This window comes from Dipodomys ordii, unplaced genomic scaffold (assembly GCF_000151885.1).
Source record: "Dipodomys ordii isolate 6190 unplaced genomic scaffold, Dord_2.0 Scaffold99, whole genome shotgun sequence".
Taxonomy (NCBI): domain Eukaryota; kingdom Metazoa; phylum Chordata; class Mammalia; order Rodentia; family Heteromyidae; genus Dipodomys; species Dipodomys ordii.
In genome coordinates, this window is record NW_012267315.1 from 8,297,980 (window position 1) to 8,317,271 (window position 19,292).

The window sequence follows — 19,292 nt, forward strand, 5'->3', positions numbered from 1 at the left end:
TGTGTGTGTGTGTGTGTGTGTGTGTGTGTCTGTTACAGAGCAGCTCCTTGGGTCCTGTGGTTTATTAAAAATATTCCAGTCAACTGAGTCCAAACCATTCCTCCCATGGAGAAGTTTCAGTGTTTTGATTGAGGTGGTGGGATTTGAAAATCATTATGAAAACTACACTCATCTGCATTCATGGATGTGTGCACGTGTGCACACACAGACACAGAATTTGCTTTTACATTGCAGAAGTGAATAAGTCAAGGTAAAAAAACCATACAGAAAGGTGATGTGTGTGCAGCTGGCCACATGTTAGCTTTAGATATTTGCTTCTACCTGGGGATATGAATAATTTCAGAATCAAGACCTTTAGCGTATCAAAGACTAAGCAAAACATGAAACAAACCAAGATCCAAAAGGGTAAATAAAAAGTACAAAGTACAGTGAGAAATAGAGTCAGTTAATCCAAATTGCTGAAAATCAAAAGCCATCCTTATAAAACAATCTGGCAACAAATGGCAACCAAAGTGTTTGTTTTCATCCCGTGAATTCATTTGCATGAACAGTTGAATTCTTACTATGAATTCTGAATAATGAAATCTCTCTTCTGATATAATATTGAGATTGCCTTTATGTCATATAAATTACTCATGACATTATATTGTATTGCTTATCAACACATGTTTAAGGTACAGGAACTTGTAGATGTTCCTAGCAGGAAAGAGCAAGGAGAAAGGCAGATTTGTTAATAGTTCTATTCTAATTGCCCATTTAACAAATTATTCTGGGGTCTATTAGAGTTACATGTGAAAGAAGTAGCTATATGTGCATAAAATGTAAAACAAATGCAAAGATTTGTAACTTACTGGTTGTTGGTGAGCTATTCAGATGATCTTGGAACTTGGGATGTATGCACAGTGTGCCTGTTTCTACATATCCTTCCTTGAGTTCAGGACTTGTAATTCTGTGAACATAGGAGTATGATTTTTCCAGCATCTTTCACAGCTGTGAAGTACTTGACTTAAGCCCATGACCTGGTTGTGCAAGGACACAGAAGAGAAAGCTTGCTTTGCAAGTTGGGCTTAGGGTTAATTAGGATCTGTTTCAACAAGTGACATAAACTCCATAGCACTTGCCTCACCACTGGGTCTAAGGAGTGTTTTTCAATGATCTCATCGGAGGGGAGGAGGCCAAGGTATTTATGCACCAACTGGCTTCCAGCAGAGGTTGAGAGCTGTCCCAGGAGTGCTCAGCTGGCTCATACATAGCCTGCTCTGCCCACTGGTCCTGAGGAGATCTTTGCTGGCTGACTAGCCAAGGATGAGCTTCAGTGTAGCCCCCGAGGGTTTGACATGTCTCTCAACCTCACTTTCCTCATTTCCCCCCTGAAATGCCGTAAATTACTTCCTCTCAGAGTGTAGTAAGGATTAAATGACACAATCCAGAAAAAATTCATGTTACACATTTCAGTGAATACAATTGCATAAGGAGTCTACATGTGGTCAGGTTAAGAGTGTTTGTTGTCTTATCACCCAGTTATGCATATGGCAGTTTGAGCTCTCTAGGCTGAGAAATTTCTTGTTCCATTTACCAGTCATCCAGTGCATTGTGCAAATATTATTACTTCATCATTGGGAAACAGTGGGCAAAGAAATACGAAATTAGCTACTTCTTTAAGTTAAAATGAACTTCTTTTTAGGAGAGAGGGTACAATAGTATCTGAGATTGAACTTGATGTTAGTTGTGTAATCCACACATAAGAAATAGTATGGGCTGGGAAGGTGACTCAGTGGTAGAGCACTTGCCTTGCATGCATGAGGCCCTGGGTTCGATTCCTCAGCACCACATAAGCAAAAAGAAAAAAAGCCAGAAGTGGCGCCGTGGCTCAAGTGGTAGAGCTCTAGCCTTGAGCTGAAGAGCTGAGGGACAGCGCCCAGGCCCAGAGTTCAGGCCCCACAACTGGACCCCGCCCCCCAAAAAAGAAGTAGTAGAAGCTGCCCAACTCTTGCTTTTGTGTCTCATTCGCAGGTATGAAAATGAATGTGAATGTCAACTGGTTCTAAAAGAAATGCTTGAACGACTTAACAAGGTGAGTTGAACATTATCTGTGACTAAATAGCTTAATTACAGTGTAGAGTGAAATGTCAGCTGCAACTGTATTCCATACCTCATCTTTGTGTTATTTTAGGGTCCGCCTATTTCCTTTACTGTCATTCTCTTCCTTGCCTTCTTAATTTCAACTGAGTCTGTGTAAATGAACTCACACACATACAAACTATGACGTTTGTGACTAGTATGTTTAGTGTATTGCTATTTTCCATGAATATAATGATACTCAAGGCTGGTAACTTGTAAAGAAAGGAGGTTTATTTACCTTCTAGTTTTGGAGGTCGAAAGTCCAATCAGCATGGTGTTGGGTCTTGTCAGGGTCCTTGGCTCTATTAATTCATGATGGATGGCATTGTAGTTGGAGCATGTGAGGAGAGGTCACATGACATATAGAAAGCCAGAGCCAGGGGAGGGGCCAGTCATGGCCTTCTACTATGCTTTTTTTTTTTTAAATTATTTTCTTGTAAAGATGCTATACAGAAAGGTTACAGTTACATCGGTAAGATAATGAGTACATTTCTTGTCAAGCACTGTTACCCCCTCCTTTGTTTTTCTCCTACTATCTATCCTTTCTCTCCCCCACCTCTCCCACTCCCCCCCTCCAAAGTTGTAAAGCTCATTTCCAGTATATCTACTATGCTTATATCTTGAAGTTCCTCTTACCATGGCAACACTTCGTACCAAGCTCCCAACACACAAGTTTTTGAGGGATTCACTCAACACATCCCAAATCCATAGCACTAGGTTATCAGAATAGGTAGCATTACAGTGATCATTTGCTGCTCTCCTACTCAGACATACTGATCCCACATAGCAACTTGAGGAATGAACCTGCTTTGAATTGTGGTTATTGGGAAAAGATAATACCTCTGCTCTGTCAGCTCAAGGTCTTGAGATTGCTGTTGTGCAGGAAAAGATTCACAAGGACTAAGGAAGAAACTTCCATTTCTCCTGAAGCTCCCTTTTCTTGGAGCATAAAGAGTAGCCACATAGGGATGCCAAGATCCTGGCAAACTCTTCATGAGCTGTTCCTCACAAGAGTTTTCCTCTTTCAACCTTCCATCATTAACTGACTAGTTGGAATTTTTCTACTGTAGCCAGGAGAATGAAAAAATCCTTTTCCAACCATTTCAGAGCTCAAATACAGATGCAAGGACCTGTGGTGACCATTAGCTGAAAGGCTGCTTACTTAGGTCACATGGGCTGCCAGCTCCTGTCCCATTCCATGCCCATCCATGCTGATAAGACATGAAGTTCTTCCTTTCTGGGCCCAGATAGGCCTTAGAATTCTTTGCATATAATGTCAGGCATCTACTCCAGATAGTCAAGGGTAGCTAATGGATACTATTTCCTAGTCTTCTCCAACCTCTGTTTCCAAGGATTCTCCTGCCAGTTAGTGGTGAGACCACAACTAGAATCTTGAGAAGCCAAGATTCTCAATTTGTCAGTGTTATTTACTTATGGTGTCTATTCTATCTATGAGCATTTACTCCAGTGGGTTGTCTAAGCCAGGACACTTATGTGAAAGAGTAGCCATCAAAAATTACACAGGTCATAAAATATCTCTGGAAGGAGATATTATGCCAAAGGTGGTATCTGTGGAGAACTGAAATGAGTAACTATAGGGAAATAGATGGGAAGGAGATTTTTCTTATTAGCATACATTAGTATGAGGAGAGGGGCCCATTGTGATATTCCCACACATGTAAAAGATGTATGGGAAGGACATATTACTATGCTCTTTTATGCCTTTTGGATTATGTAAATATGTTGCCTGATCAAAAAATTAAATGTGAGGGAAAAACTGGGAGAAAATAAAAGAAGATGTGACACTGTTCAAAAAGAAATGTACTCATTACTTGACTTATGTGACATAAGCCCTCTCTCTGTACATCACCTTTAAAAAATAACAAAAAATTAAGTTAAATGCAAAATAAAGTAATAGAAAAGCAAAACAACTATGATGCAGTGCAATTATTAAAATCCGGGTCTGTCTTATTATGCAACATGGCTTGACCTACAAGCACCCTAGATAGTAATACAAAGATGGTAGGGAGAATGGCCTTCAGAAAATCCTTGAGGACACAGGTTTCAGGCAGCCTGGGAAGTGATGAGTCCGTGCCTGTTGTGAGTCAGAGCTGGGGGTTTCTTCTTGTTAACATCCAATTCTGGCAACACTGGTAGCTTATCTTGTTCTTGTTTCTGATGACAATCTCAGGCTGCCAGTTGAACCATCATCTTGTCCACAGACTATGGCTTTCACTTAGATATCCAAGTCAGCTCTCCAAAGCCCCCATCTCCTAACATCACCATATGCAGGCCTTTCCCTGGACTTACTTCTAAGGTTGTCACTCATGCAGCCCCCTCCTCCAGGCTGGCACTAGACACTAGAGCATGCCCTCTTACACATGCTTCAAAGAAGAGTGCAGAAGAATGGACTGTCTTTTTACCCTTGGTGGAAAGTGACAGTGGATTCAAAAATCTTCTGTCACTTTTCTCTTATTACAAAAGCAATGCCTACTCTCATTAGAAAAAAATAAGATGATAGAGATAATGGGAACAAATGATCTGTTCCTGTATATTGTAACCAAGTGTGGATCTTATGATGCATTAGCCCCATAAGAATAGGGTCATGTTTTGGGAAAATATGCTACCATGAACACAGGTGAGGTCTCACACAAGGAATTGACCTGACTATTTTCTGGGCTGAGGATAGATCTTCCTGCTCACTAGTGAGTGGGTCCAAAAGAGGAATAGCTTCATCTTACCCTGCTGCAGAGAACTCATTAGGGTAGGGGAGAATTGCTTCATGTCTCTGAGCTTCCTTTTTCTCATCTGAATTGGGGACAATGATAGTTTCTACCACCATCAGAATGTAAGAATGTCTACATGCCTAGTGAAAATGAAGCAACATAGCAATATACATATACATACACATTATATCACACGGTACTGCATCATCTTTGGTCATAATTACTTGCTGTGAGAAGATGCTAGCTCAGCCAGGTACTGAGGGCTCATGCCTGTATTCCTAGCTACTCAGGAGACCAAGATCTGAGGATTGTGGTTCAAAAGCAGCTTGGGCAGGAAAGTCGTTAAGACTCTTACCTCTAATTAACCACCAGAAAACTGGAAGTGGAGCTGTGTCCCAAAGTGGCAGAGTGCTAGCCTTGAGCACAAAGAGCTCAGGGACAGCACCCAGGCCCTGAGTTCAAGCCCCATGATCACACACACACACACACAGAGATGCTGGCTCAGTTTTCTTGTAAGTGTGGAGTGTCTAAGTCCCTGGTGGAATGAGAGGTGATTTTATTTTATTTGTCTAGCCTGAGGGTTGCACCTAAGGTCTTGTGCATGCCCCTCAAGTACTGTACTAGTTAAGCCACTTCTCCAGCAGGAGGTACTTGTGTTCATAGTGGATAGAGGAGTCATTTCTTCAAGGTTGTGAATTGTTGTATTTACCTTTTGCGACAGGAAAGGTTCTTTTTCAAATAAATCAGGGTAAAAATGAATCAGTCTAAAGAAAAAGACAAAGTAGCTAATAGTCCAGGTGGTCCTTGGACGTGGTGGAGGTCATGAACACAGCATGCAAATGTGGGAATTTAAGTGGTCCTTGTGCTAGCTTGCAGGGGTATCAGAACAGCTTTGGTTATTGGTGGTGCCCCAAACAACCCAGTTCAACCTCTTCTTTTTGCCAGTGAAGAAATTCACCCTTGAGAGTAAATGACTTCAGAGCTCCACAGCCCATTCCTGGAAGGACTCTTATTATTTATGGCTCATTCTCCACCTTCTAAGAAAGTCAAGGAATCTGTTTCTTAGAAGGTAGACACAAAGTCAGGGTCCTGTAGGTTAAAGTTGGTCCTTTAGGCTGTGATGTGGGAGTCCTGTTTTTATTTCCTGATACATCCTAGCTGTTACCCAGGCATGCTGGACACATAGATGGCTTCTGGCTTCTGCTTCTTGGAATTTTCATGACTTCTCTGATGGACAGAGTTAGATGCTAACAGACAGGGAGCAAACCTCAGCCACTGAGGGTGAGGAGAGGGCAGATGAGTTCCCCAGCTCCCTCTACCCCCTAGTATGACAATCCAGCATGGCCTTCGATAGGGTCCTTAGTGGGACTTGACTGTGTCTTTCACAGTGATAACTTATCAACTCACCCTGATTTGCTTTCATCTTTTTAATGACTGCTTCTACCCTCCCAACCTGTGCTTCCTGGTATCACCTCTCTAATAAGACACATACTCAGACTTTGCCTTGGGGTCTGCTTAGAAAGCTCAAATCAAGATAGCTCCTCAAGAAGTTGGCTAGCTGAGCACTGGGCATTCTTGTTCTCTGTCTTTGGAGGTCATCAGATGAGAAGAGAAGGGTGAATAGAAGAGCAGAATTCTCATCTTCTCAGATGAGTGATTTTGGCTAAGTCATTGGATAACTGCATACATAAAATCAACAGGATTTTGGCTCTCCATTTACTCTCAGTGCCCATTTCATGTAGAGCCATTGGCACAAGGGATTCTTCCTTTGGTGTGAAACTCTGAGAAATCCTTGACCTAGTCTTTGCATCCTCTTTGGAAAATGCCACAGTGCATGTAAGATCATTGGATGCTATTTCTCTCACAACTTACCAAGCTTCCAGGCTGCCAGGTAATTAATTTTCCCAACCAGAGCTCTTGCATTACTAGCAGCCAGATAAGCAAATACAAGCCACTCTTTGCTATGCACTTGAAGGGAAATAAATCCTTCAATATAACTACTTACATGGTTTAGTTAAAGTTAGTCACATTTCCAGCCACTTGATGGCACAAAGAAATTAAGATGACTTAAAAGTCAATATTTAAAAATATTCATGTTTGTCCAACCTCTAGATCTCATTGTCACTAAATGTATACATGGGAGGTTATTGGTCCTCATAATGCCTAAGTTTGCTTATCTTAAGGAAAATGAAGAAAGTAGATTTTGTAGTTTTCCTCTTTTGCTTTTCTTTTTTCACAGCCCCCAGAATGTTAAGGCAATGTAGGTTCTAGTCAAATGATCTCACTTAAAAATAACTAAAAATATGTAATGGCTGATATATTAAGTATTTTCCATGCAATCCGTATGTCTCTAGATTTGTCTGTGGAAAAGCACAAGAGGTAAGGGAGTTTGGGCATGGAAGGGTGGGGCATGAGGCTTCCCCTTTTCCGGGATACCAGTGCCCACATGTTCTAGGGCTCCTCTTAGGTCGGAAAGGAGCTTCCTGAAGAGTAGAGGAATCTGGGAGGGAAGAGTTTAAGAGTTGGGGTGCAGAGATCTGAAGGAAAAAAGGGTAAAGAAAGAGTGGGGAGAATGAAGGGGAGAGGGCAAAGTTGAAGAAAATGGGGAGGGGAGAGCGTTCCCTCTGTCTACTCCTCCAGGCTGGCCCTAGGGTCTAGGTCAGCAACCTTAAAAGTATTAAAAAAAATAGGTAGAGCACTAGCCTTGAGCTGAGGAGCTGAGGGACAGCATCCAGGCCCAGAGTTCAAGCTCCATGGCAGAAAAAAAAGTATTCAAAAAATAAATCATACCTAACCATTAATTTTAATGAATGGAGTCCCCATTCTTTTTTTTTCAATTGGGCTTTTTTAAATTATTTTTTATTATTTTTTATTTTTTTATTTATTTTATTAAATTTTCAATTGGGCTTTTAGTTAACCCTTTAGAATATCCTTGAGAACGTTGTCAAGGCTGATTTTCAAGGGTACATCAAATTCTGATTATGTCCCTGATCCTTTCTTAGCAATGACTAGGATATAACTCAGTGGTAGAGTGCTCCTCTAGCATGCTTGAGGCCCTGGGTCTAATTTCCAGCACCATAAAAATACATTTTTTTGAGCTGGGCACTAGTGGTCAGGAACAGCGCCCAGGCCCAGAGTTCAAGCCCCATGACGATGACGACAACCACCACCACCATATATATATGTTAGGTTGGTCATAGGGCTTGAACTCAGGGCCTGGGCACTATTCCTGAGCCTCTTTGTGCTCAAGGATAGCACTCTATCACTCTGAGCCACAGCATCACTTCTAGTTTTCTGGTGGTTAATTGGAGATAAGAGTCTCTCAGACTTTCCTGCCTGGGCTGGCTTTGAACCTCAGATCTCAGCCTCCTGAGTAGCTAGGATTATAGGTGTGAGCCACCAGCATCTGGCTAGGAGATCTTAAAAAAAGTTGTAAGCATTCTAGACCAGCGATCCTGTAATTTTAATGAGACTCAGTGGTCTCCTGGAAGGAGTGTTAAAACCTAGATTCCTGGGGTCTGGCTCCAGAAATTCTGAGCCAGTAGGTCTAAGATACACTGGAAGAGTTACATTTCTTCCCAGTGCCCAGGTGGTATGGTGCAGGTACCATACCATACTTCAGGAACCATTTTTTACATCTAGAATATGCATAATACTAGGATTGGATTGTTTTTCCAAAATTGGAATGTTGACCTAGATTTTTCAATTCAGAAAAATCTAGATGCTTCTGCCAGTGAAACATTTGAAAGCTCAGCTGGCAGCATCCTATGCATAATAAAATCACAGTGTCTACACATTTCTGAGTTCTGGTATAAACAAAAGAAAACACATCCAAAACAAATTTTCTTCCACAGATCAGCAACTGCACATTCCTACAGCATCAGCTCACCTGGGCTTTTTAAAATTTTTGGCAGTCAATCAGGGGATTACCTTCAAAACCAGATAATATGCTTGCTGAAGCTTCTGGTTAGTTCCTATTTTAATGTCAACATTGGTTGTCCTTTCATTATCACTACCAATAACTTGTTTTGCTTTGTTTTTGCTGATATCAGAGTTTGAACTTTGTGCTTTGTGCTTGCTAGGCTGCTTGCCAACTGGTGCTATACTTCTTGAGCTATGTCTTCAACCCTACTTTTTGCGGTTTATTTTGGAAATGGAGTCTAGTGGATTCTTCTGCTGGGGCTGGCTTCAAACTACCATATTCTGGATCTCAGCCTCCTGAATAGCTAAGGCTACAGTTGTGAGTCACAAGTGCCTGCCTCATAAATGATTTTAAAGTCCTAATTGATGGCCTGTTTATCATTGAGAGGTAGTGAGTAGGGATACCCTACTCCATAACTCTTTTTGCCAGGCTTGGGGCTTGAACTTAAGGCCTGGGCACTGACCCTGAGCCATTTTGTGCTCAAGGCTAGAGCTCTACCACTTGAGCCACAGTGCTACTTCTGCCTTTTTCTGGGTAGTTTGTTGGAGATAAGAGTCTTATGGACTTTTCTGCCTGCATTGGCTTCATACATGATCCTCAGATCTCAGCCTTCTGAATAGCTAGGATTAATGACATGAGCCACTGGTGTGTGGCCCAACTCTTAACCAGTGCAGAGAGGTCTAAGATAAGCTCCAGTCCCATTATCTTCCATTAATTTCACTGACCAGCTGGGTGACTCATTGAACAGTCAAGTTCACGCATTCCTTTGGTAAAGTAAACTTTAGGTTTAGACTGCACTTGGCAGAGCCCTGGAGTCACTTAAAGGGCCTCTATGGGAACAAGGCTGTTGGACAGATGGGTTGCCTGTGGCCCATTTTGCTCTGTGTGAAGAGGATATCTGGCTGAGGGTATCTACTACTGATGGCCCAGTGGTAGAGCATATCCTTAGCATATACAAGTCCTTTGCTTCAGTCTTGAGCAGCTCCCTGCCACTCACTGGGATAGCAACAAAGCAATCTTGATTTTGTTGTTGTTGTTGGTTATGGGGATTGAATTTGGGGCCTGTACACAGTCCCTGAGCTCTTTTGCTCAAGGCTAACCCCTTAACACTGATCCACAGTTCCACTTCTGGTTTTCTGGTGGTAAATTGGAGATAAGAGTCTCACAGACTTTCCTGTCCAGGCTGTCCTTGAACTGTGATTCTCAGATCTCAGCCTTCAAGGTTGCTAGTATTATAGATGTGAGCCACCACCAGCACCCAGGGTATTTTGTGTGTGTGTGTGTGTGTGTGTGTGTGTGTGTGTGTGTTGGTCCTAGAAATTGAACTATCCCTGAAGTCTTCAAGGCACTATCTCTGAACTTTTTTGCTCTACCACTTGAGCCACAGCTCTACTTCTGACTTTTTGGTAGTTAATTGGAGATAGCCTCCTGACATTTCTTGCCCAGGCTGGCTTTGAACTGAGATCCTCAGACCTCAGCCTCCTGAATAGCTAGGATTATGGGTGTGAGCCACCAGTGCTTGGCTACATCCCTATATATTGGCTTCTGTGGGAGGAATGGATCATACTGGTGGATTATAAAAAGATTTGAGGACCAATGACCCCCAGAATTCCTTCTATTTCTAAATATTTGATCTCTAGGTTACAACAGAAGGAGTTCTTGAAACCTATTTCTAGTTCTTCGGCTTTAGCAATTATGGATTCACTTTGGGCAAAAAAGTGAGATGCTTGGGAAGTCTCCACCCTACCTCCTCTTCAGCAGGCTTAAGAAGGGGCAAAGGGAAGGTGGAAAAATATCCCGAGAAATTGGCTCAGGACTTCTTTTTTCCCAACGTTCTGTCACTTTTGCCTCATATTTGTCATGTCTCTGTGACAGTTTGTCCCCAGCCCCAGGGTGTCGAATTACCTCAAAGCCAACCACTGCTCCCAGAGTGAGGGATCTATCCAGAGCCATTATTCTGACACAAGTCTCCAAAATCTGTAAGCCTTATCTGTCAGCTCATTGAAGCTCCAGCTTTAGTATCACAGGTGAAGACAGACCTTGGAGAATATAAAGGTGAGGACAAAACTTGCATGGAAAGCCCTTTCCTGGCTGTCAGCATGGGAAAACCAGAAATCTTCCTACATCAATGGTCATTTCCAAGAAAAGTTAAGAAATAGGGTACTTTTCCAGAAACTACAGTCTAAAGGCCTTGCCTAAACCCAAACTCTCCCAAAGGTGGGGAGCATCCCCAAATACCCTGGGCAGCTTGATTGTCTTAATTCTGTTCAGCCATGTATTTCTTAAATATGTTAGCCAAAACATCTATCCACCTTTATTAATAAAAGCCTGTTATTAATATTCATCATACTTAGAAATAAGTATGTCATTAAAAAGCCAGTAAGAACCCACTTAGCAAGATCTCAGGTACTGACAGGCATGTATTGGCAGAGGTGTGGGGCGTCCTGACACTCTTCAGTTATGTTCACCTGGGATGTCACACTGGACACACTGGGATGTCACACTGGACACACTGAAGTATCTGAGCCAATTTTTGATAGCACAGCATGAACTCTTCCCTTATGCCTACTTGTTTTGTCTAAACAAGATCAGATTCACCGTTGATAGAAGAAAGTTTGGTGAGCAAATTCAACCTTCTGTGACATGTCATTTCTAAGTTATAGGAATAAGTACTATTTGTGACAGCAATCATTCTAAAAAAGACCACCCATATTTTGTGTTAAAGTTACATTTCACAGGGGATGTTAACCATCCTTGGGAGAAAACTATTAAATTACAGGTTTCAATATTAAAGGAAGCCATTCCTCTGTTTTGGTTTTAGAAAGTCAAGGCACTCCTGGCAAGATATAGAGCAAATACAGATGACATTTAGATTTTAGGGTATGTGGTATATATAGAGTATATATAATATATGCTAATGAGAGAGAGAGGCAGGGAGGGTTTTATTATATAGCCAAGACTGGGGCTAGGTTGCCAGGCTGATCTCAAACTCATGATTCTCCTGTTTCAGTCTCTTGAGTCTCAAGATTATAAGCAAGTGTCACCATGCTTGGCTTCTCATAACCTTCCAGATCAAGATTTCTCAACTTAGACAATTTAGGATAGAATGTTCTTTGTGTTCATGTTGGACTGGGATGCTGTCCTGTGTATTGTATGTTTAGCAACTTCCCTTGCCTCTGTCTACCAGATTCTTGGACAAACATTCCAGCTTTCTAGCAATGACAATCAACAATGTCTCCAGATATTGGCACAGATTCCCTTCAGTACAAAGTCACCTTCTGATGAAAATTATTCTTGCTGGTCTTGGGGCTTGAACTCAGGGCTTGAGCATTGTCCCTAACCTTCTTCTGCTCAAGACTAGTGCTCTACCACCTCAACTTCTACTACATCTGGCTTTTTCAGAATAGCTTATTGGAGATGAGAGTCTCATAGACTTTCCTGCCTGGGCTGGCCTTGAACCATAATTCTCCGATCACAGCCTCCTGAGTAGTTAGTATTACAGGCATGAGCCACTGGCACCTGGCCTAATAAAACTATTCCCAACCAGATCTAATGACAACCTAATGCCTTGCTAGCATGCAGAATCTCAGATTACTTCCTAGAGCTACTGAACAAAAATCTGTGTTTAAGTATGCCCCAAGTGATCTGTGTAAGCAGACATCTGGCTGACTTCACATCAAGTCGCCTCTGAGATGCAAGATGTGGGACTTTCTCGTTTCAGGAAGCCGATGAAGCCCTACTGCACAACCTGCGCCTTCAGCTCGAAGCCCAGTTTCTGCAAGATGATATTAGTGCAGCCAAGGACAGATACAAAAAGGTAACCCTGGCCTTTCTGATGTCCTTTCATCCAAAAACACTCAGTTTGAGATATTCATGGCTGAACACAGGCTACAGAAGTGGCTAGCCTTTGGGTATACATTTCCCTCTAGACCAAAAATGGGCAGCTAAGTCTTTGAGCACATCCTTTGAGGAGCACATTTATGTTTATGTAGGAGCTCCTTCTCCTATGACATGTCCTGAGTTTTATTCACCGTCACCGGCTTCTCACAGTCCTGACTTGGGGTGGGGGTAGAGGACTTGGTGTACTAGAAAAACCAAAGTCTAGAACTATGTATCCATCCATTAGTGGCCGGACCACTCTTGTTTGCTTCTTCACCTTGAAATTGCAAATGCCAGCTATCTTTTTCAGCTGTGTAGGTTAGTGAATGGAGGAGACCTGAGGTGGCCTGACCCCTGATCTCTCCCTCTGGTCTTTTCTCTCTTGTGAGTTCTGGAGTCCCATCTGCTCACTCATAGCTTGGGAACTTTCTCCTAGCAGTCAAAGGCTGCTCTGTTCTATAAGAAAATCTTGGAGAACCTAACCAAGGGCTGATGAGAGGTGGTATACCAATATTCTGGCTCCCTCTTGCCTGTGTGAGGCTTCTGGGTTCCCAAAGATTCTCATGAGCCTGGAGCTCAGGGCCTGGAGGGTGACTGATGGATAGCACACCCCCTTGGGCTGCCTGCCTTTCCCTGTGCCTGCTGGACTGGACTCCACAGATTCACAGTTCCCAGCTTTATCTCTTACATCAACTATTTCCACCTAGCTCCTCTTGAGGGTCGGATGCTAGGACAACCTAAATTAAAACAATATGGCAGGGTAGGTCCAACCTGGAACCTGGGGAGACCTCAGTAAACCTGTTCTAGTTCTACCTGTGCATAAGTGTTTGCACAGGGTCAATCCAGGCTCTAGAATGGATGCTTCTCCCATTGGCATCTTTCAACATGCCCTGGCCTGGTTCCACCTTTGCACCTTCCTTCTTGCTTCTGTTTACTTCTAGAAGCCTGGGAACAATGCAGTGTGTGTATGAGAGGGGGGATGGGGCAGGGGTGGGGTGGAGTGGGGAGGATAATTTCAAAGTAGCTCAAAGTAATCTTAAGGCCATTTAGAATCATGAGGAGGATAGAGGTCCTGGGAAACTTCCACGATGCTCAGGTAAGGCCTTATGTTCAGAGGCCAAGATAGTGACCCTTATGTTATTGCTGTTTGTGTGGAGAACTCTGAGGATAAAGGGAGGAAGGGAAACTGGTTAGCAGAGGGAGGGAGCCAAGCATGGGAAAGGGGAGAGTCTCAGCTGAAGCCTCGCCTTGGCCTTCCAAGGAGCTGTGGAGAGTGTGAATCATACCACAGGGTTGTCTCCCACTTGGAGACAAGAGAGGTGGTGTTTTGTACTTCTCTGTTGGTAAGCCACTGGCCTGGGCTGGGATAGGGTGAAGCCCTTCTAGCTTCCTGGATGGAATGACCATGAACTGGCCAGGGAAATTCTCAGGTGAGGGCGGTTATTACTGCGGCCAGTGTTTGGGTGAGTAAAGGGTTAGCACGCTTTTTTTTTTTTTTCCCCGGTCCTGGAGCTTGAACTCAGGGCCTGTCACTGTCATGAGCTTTTTTGTGCTCAACACTAGCACTCTATCACTTGAGCCATAGTGCCACTTCTGGCTTTTTCTAAGTAGCTTATTGGAGATAAAAGTAGTCTTACAGACTTCCGCCTGCACTGGCTTTGAGCCCTGATCCTCAGATATCAGCCTCCTGAGTAGTTAGGATTACAGGCATGAGCCATTAGGATTTTTTTTTTCAGCTAGTTACCCCTGTTTTTCAGAAGGTCTTACATTCTAGGAGATTTCAGAGGTTTGCTTGGGAAGACATATATTCAGTAAGTCATTTGTTCAGTAAGCTCTCCTCCTCTCTGCCTTTGAAATGCCATCCTATGCTGGTGCCAGGAAGAGTCCTTTGAGCCCTCCAGGAGGATTTCATTTTGGTTTTCTCCCACACCTCTGCCAAGTTCCAATGTGACTGATGGGAAAGGATAAAAGAATCCTGCTTCGGTTTACGCACCTGCCCTGGTGTTCTTGTGAGACTAAAGGGAATGGGAGTGCTGCCAGTCCTCCTCCTCCTTTCACTCCCTATTCGATCATGACTCTTGGAGAATGTGCAAATGGGTCCACTCATGGATTCTTGTAGGATAAGGGAAAAACGCAGCTTACAATGAAAATGTTTTCCCTCCTCCAACAGAACCTTCTGGAAATTCAGACCTATGTCAGCATCCTGCAGCAGATCACCCAGACTGCTTCTCCAGCATCCACCATTACGGCTGGGATGAAGGAGGTGAGCACTGGAGCCCCAGCTGCAGGGAGAGCATGCCTGTCCTGGGGGAATCACATCTGCAGCATTTCTTCATTTTTTATTTTTTAAGATCCTGGGGCTTGAACTCAGGGCCTGGGCACTGTCCCCGAACTCTTTTGCTCAAGGCTAGCACTCTACCACTTTGAGCCACAACGCCATTTCCAGTTTTCTGGTGGTTACTTGGAGATAAGAACTTCACAGGCTTTCCTGCTTGGGCTGGTTTTGAACCATGATCCTTAAATCTTAACCTCCTAGGATTATAGGCTTGAGCCGTCAGTGCCTGGCCCTTTTCAACTTTTTTTAAATGGGCTTGGTTGACCTTGGTAGTGGTGCAGGGACACACAGTGGGTTTGACTGTGAGGTGAGCCACAGCCACTTCTGTGAAGTCCTTTCCTCTGTTCCGTGTTCACATGTTCTTTGTTCATGCTAATATTTAAACAACAGGAGACCTAAACTGTGTCTCTGACCATTGTCTTAAGATTTTTTTCTTTCTTCATAGGAAATTTCATACTTCACAGGAAATAGACAAACTGTTTTTCCAAAATTGGTGTACTGTTTTAGTTTTCTGTTGTGAATAACACCAATACCACAAAAAGAACAGATCACAAAGAAAATAAGATTATGTTGACTCAGGGTTCTGGATTCCAAGGGCAAGAGGTTGCAACTGATGGTGGCAAGTCCCAAGATAGAATAGGATATCACAGAGAGCTGGGGAGACAGGGACTCTGTGTGTGTGTGTGTGTGTGTGTGTGTGTGTTAGAGAGAGAGAGAGAGAGAGAGAGACTGTGTTTGATTTTTCTTATAGTCATCAGGATTTAATCATGGAGCTCCCCCCTAGTAACTGTCTCTAATCTTTATACCTCTCAATGTCCTTACCTCTAACACCATGGTTCAATTAAGCTACCCTGCCTTTTTTTTTTGGGTTAGTCATGGAGTTTGAACTCTGGGCCTGGGTGCTGTCCTTGAGCTCTTCAGCTCAAGGCTAGTGCTCTACTACTTTGAGCCACAGTGCCAGTGGTTTTCTGGTGGTGAATTTGAGATAAGAGTCTCATGGACTTTCTTGCCCAGCTGGCTTTGAACCATGATCCTCAGATGTTAGCCTCCTGAGTAGCTATGATTATAGGCTGGTACCCAGCATCAATTCCCTTTTGCTGTGACTAGCTGCATGCATTCGCATGCATTCTTGTCTACATCATTGAGGCAGGGAGATGGGGAATTAGACACCAAGAAACAAATAAGCCAAAGACAGACAGAGAAGCAGATTGAACAGAGAGAGAGAAAAAAAGAGAGGTCAGAGTCCCATTATCGCCTTCAAGGGCACACCTATGACCTAACTTCCAATGTGCTAACTTCCTCCCACTAGGCTCCACCCCCTAAAGGTTCCGCCACCTCCCAGTGGCCCCACCTGCTGGCAACCAAGTGTTTAACCCATGGGACTTTGGGGGGACACTCCCGAAGGCCTCTTTGTGAGGCATTTGTGAGCAGGAGGCTGACTTCACAGGTGGGCCTGAACACAGAGGGCACTGGGCATAGACTGGGCAAAGGTATAGCACGTCTTTGATGCTGTGTTGCTTGTGATGGGAGGCAGCACTTTTGAGCAGCCAGGCACTTGTGAATCAATATGAGTATTTTTGCATAGACAGTAGAGAGGTGAATAAGGAGAGGGAGCTGTGTGGCAGAGTGTGGGCTGGTTGCAGGAGGATTTCCTTCTGGGCGATTCCACAAAACATCCATAGGATGGTATATAGAGACCTCCCCTGGGCCCCATTTCTCTTTCACCTTTTGAGATCCAGTGGCTCCTGCTTCATATTGCCACAAGCTGATGGCACAGAGTGTCTGCATTCCAGGTCTTTTCACAGAAGGGGAAATGAGGTCTTGAAAGTCAAATGCCTATTCACCAGTTGATGACACAAATAGGTCTACATTCAGGCCTCCTAATAGTCTTTTGTGCTTTTAGAAGACAAAACCAAAGATACAAACGGTGGCTGTTACGGGCCTGTCTGAGCTTGCACAGGCTGGGAGAATGGGATTCCATAGACTGGTCATTATTTCTCACAGTTCTGGAAGCTAGGAGTTCAATGTCAAGGGGCCAACAAGGTCAGGATCTGCTGAGGGCTCTCTTCCAGGCTGGCAAAGGTCACTTTCTTGCTGTGTGCTGATGTGGTGGAGAGATTGAGTCAGTACTCAGTCTTCCTCTTCTCACAGGGCACTGATTCCTATCATGGGCCCCCACCTGCGTGACCCTAATCGCATCTCAAAGATTCCACCTCTTTATACCACCACCTTGGAGATGAAGGTTTTCAGACATGAATTTGGGGGTGTCCCACACACATTCAGCCCATCACATCCCACACTGTGCTTTCTCCTTTTCCTTTTGTCTTTCCTTCTGTGTGTGAGTCTGAGTCTGGTTTTCTTCACACAGGAGAAGCTCCTGACAGAACGGGAAGTGGCTGCCCTACAGAGTCAGCTGGAGGAGAGCCAGGAGGTGCTACATCACCTGCAGGTGCAGAGAGCTGAGCTACAGGCCCAGGTAACCACCACACCCCTGCATCTGCAATGTGCCAGTGACCATTCCCACCACATCTATGTCCTATGCATGCACAGGGATCCAGCTCTGTGAATTGCCACAACCAAGCATACCTGTGTGCCTGGCACGGCCATAGTGCTGTGAGCAGGTGACCATGTGCCTTGTTTTGACTTGGACTGAGGCTTTCTGGATTCAGAACTCCCAGCATCCAGCCTGGAAGAGGCCTGGGCCTATGGGGGTCATGTGATACTGGTCCCCCAGCCATTCCCCTCATGGTCCTTTTGGGTTATGCTCTTCTTCCACCAAGGGTGAACAATCTCAGCTTCATCTTGGATTTATTTACTCAGGTCAAACTTGCTGTGAATTAGTAGACACATATTGGATTTTTTCTGTTTTTGGTGCCACTCCTGGGGCTTGAACTCTGGGCTTGGGCATTAGCCTTGAGCTTTTGTGCTCAAGATTGGTATGCCACTACTTGAGCTCCATTTCTGGCTTTTTTTGGTAGCTAATGGGAGATGAGAGTCTCATGGGCTTTTCTGCTTGGGCTGGCTTTGAACCACAATCCTTAAATCTCAGCCTCTTGAATAGCTAGGATTATAGGTGTAGCCACTGGATTCTGGCTACATATTGGATTTTTTTTTTTAGTTTTTTATTGTAAAGATACTATACAGAGGGTTACAGTTACATGAGTGAGGTAATGAGTACACTTCCTCTTGAACATTGTTAGCCCCTCCATTGTTTTCCCCCTACCATCCCCTCCCTCCCTCCCTTCCCCAAAGTCCTTTTTTTTTTTGATTGTGATTAAGTGATTACATAATTTCTAAGTTCATTCTAACTTTCCTGGAGCAAATTGTCTATCACAGTCTGTAATATATAACAGTGTTCACATGTTATACACCATACATGCGATCAGCAGCATGGGGATATTTTACATATTGGATTTTTATCCTACACTTTCTCAAATCTGTGCTTCCTGCTTTTCCTCTCTCGTGATGAAATTTGTGCTTTGACATTTGATTATCAACCTGGAAAGAGTGATTGTCGCAGTATTTGCCTCTAGTGGGACATTTGTTAGAGTAAACGTCATGTTTCTATCCTGCCTCTTCCCACTCCCCTTTCACTTGGAGCTCCATTTGAAAGCTCAGTCAGTCTGTTTCGGTGGCTGCTCTGTATCCCAGGCTAAAAGGCTTCTTGCTCATCCCTTAAATTCTTTAATTTTGTCTTTATCACCATCACCCTGACCATGTGATGAGATGTGCTGCTCAGATACTGCCCCTTCCTGTAAGGTTGTGGAATCACATTTCCCAAGTCAGGCGGGTACATATAAAGGACAAGGAGGAAAAGCAACAACAACGGCAACAACAACACTCTGAAAGTCTGATTCTAGTGAGCCTGGAACATCTGGTTGTCATATGTTCATCTAAAGCCTTGTCTACACATGATGCATTTTATAGACATTCAGTGCCCTCCACATCAGGATCTCATTTGGGGGCTTTGGAGTCCTACCCCCTCGTGCGGCTCTCAGAGATCCAAAGCTACTCAGGGACCATGACTGTCATCTGAGCTGAGGATCATGGTGGGAGAGGGACACCCTTAGAACTCATCCTTCTCTGGAGACAAGCCATGGCTTCAGGAGCACATCCCCATCTTGGTGACTGTGGTCTCATCTAAGGACCTGAACAGACAGAAGGAAGGAGAGAAAGAAATACAGAGGAGAGAAAGAGAAAGGGAGAGAGAAAAAGGGAGAGCCTAGGGAGAGAGGGTATGTGTGTGTGTGTATCTATATCTATATCTATCTATCTATATGTATATAGACACACACACATATATGGGATG

At 43.7% G+C, this 19,292-nt stretch overlaps 1 protein-coding gene across 3 annotated transcripts in view; it reads left to right on the plus strand.

Moving 5' to 3' along the window:
* Bfsp1 (beaded filament structural protein 1, filensin) overlaps positions 1 to 19,292 on the plus strand; it is a 56,381-nt gene that overhangs the window by 25,702 nt on the left and 11,387 nt on the right. For 2 of the 3 annotated variants that reach the window (XM_013027108.1, XM_013027106.1), the window contains exons 2-5: positions 2,014 to 2,074; positions 12,491 to 12,586; positions 14,819 to 14,911; positions 17,352 to 17,459. In XM_013027108.1, the coding sequence (XP_012882562.1) occupies positions 2,054 to 2,074; positions 12,491 to 12,586; positions 14,819 to 14,911; positions 17,352 to 17,459 (318 nt within the window). In that variant the 5' untranslated portion in view covers positions 2,014 to 2,053. Of the gene's footprint in view, positions 1 to 2,013; positions 2,075 to 12,490; positions 12,587 to 14,818; positions 14,912 to 15,645; positions 15,657 to 17,332; positions 17,460 to 19,292 lie in introns of all 3 variants that reach the window. The other variant, XM_013027107.1, reaches the window with a different exon arrangement.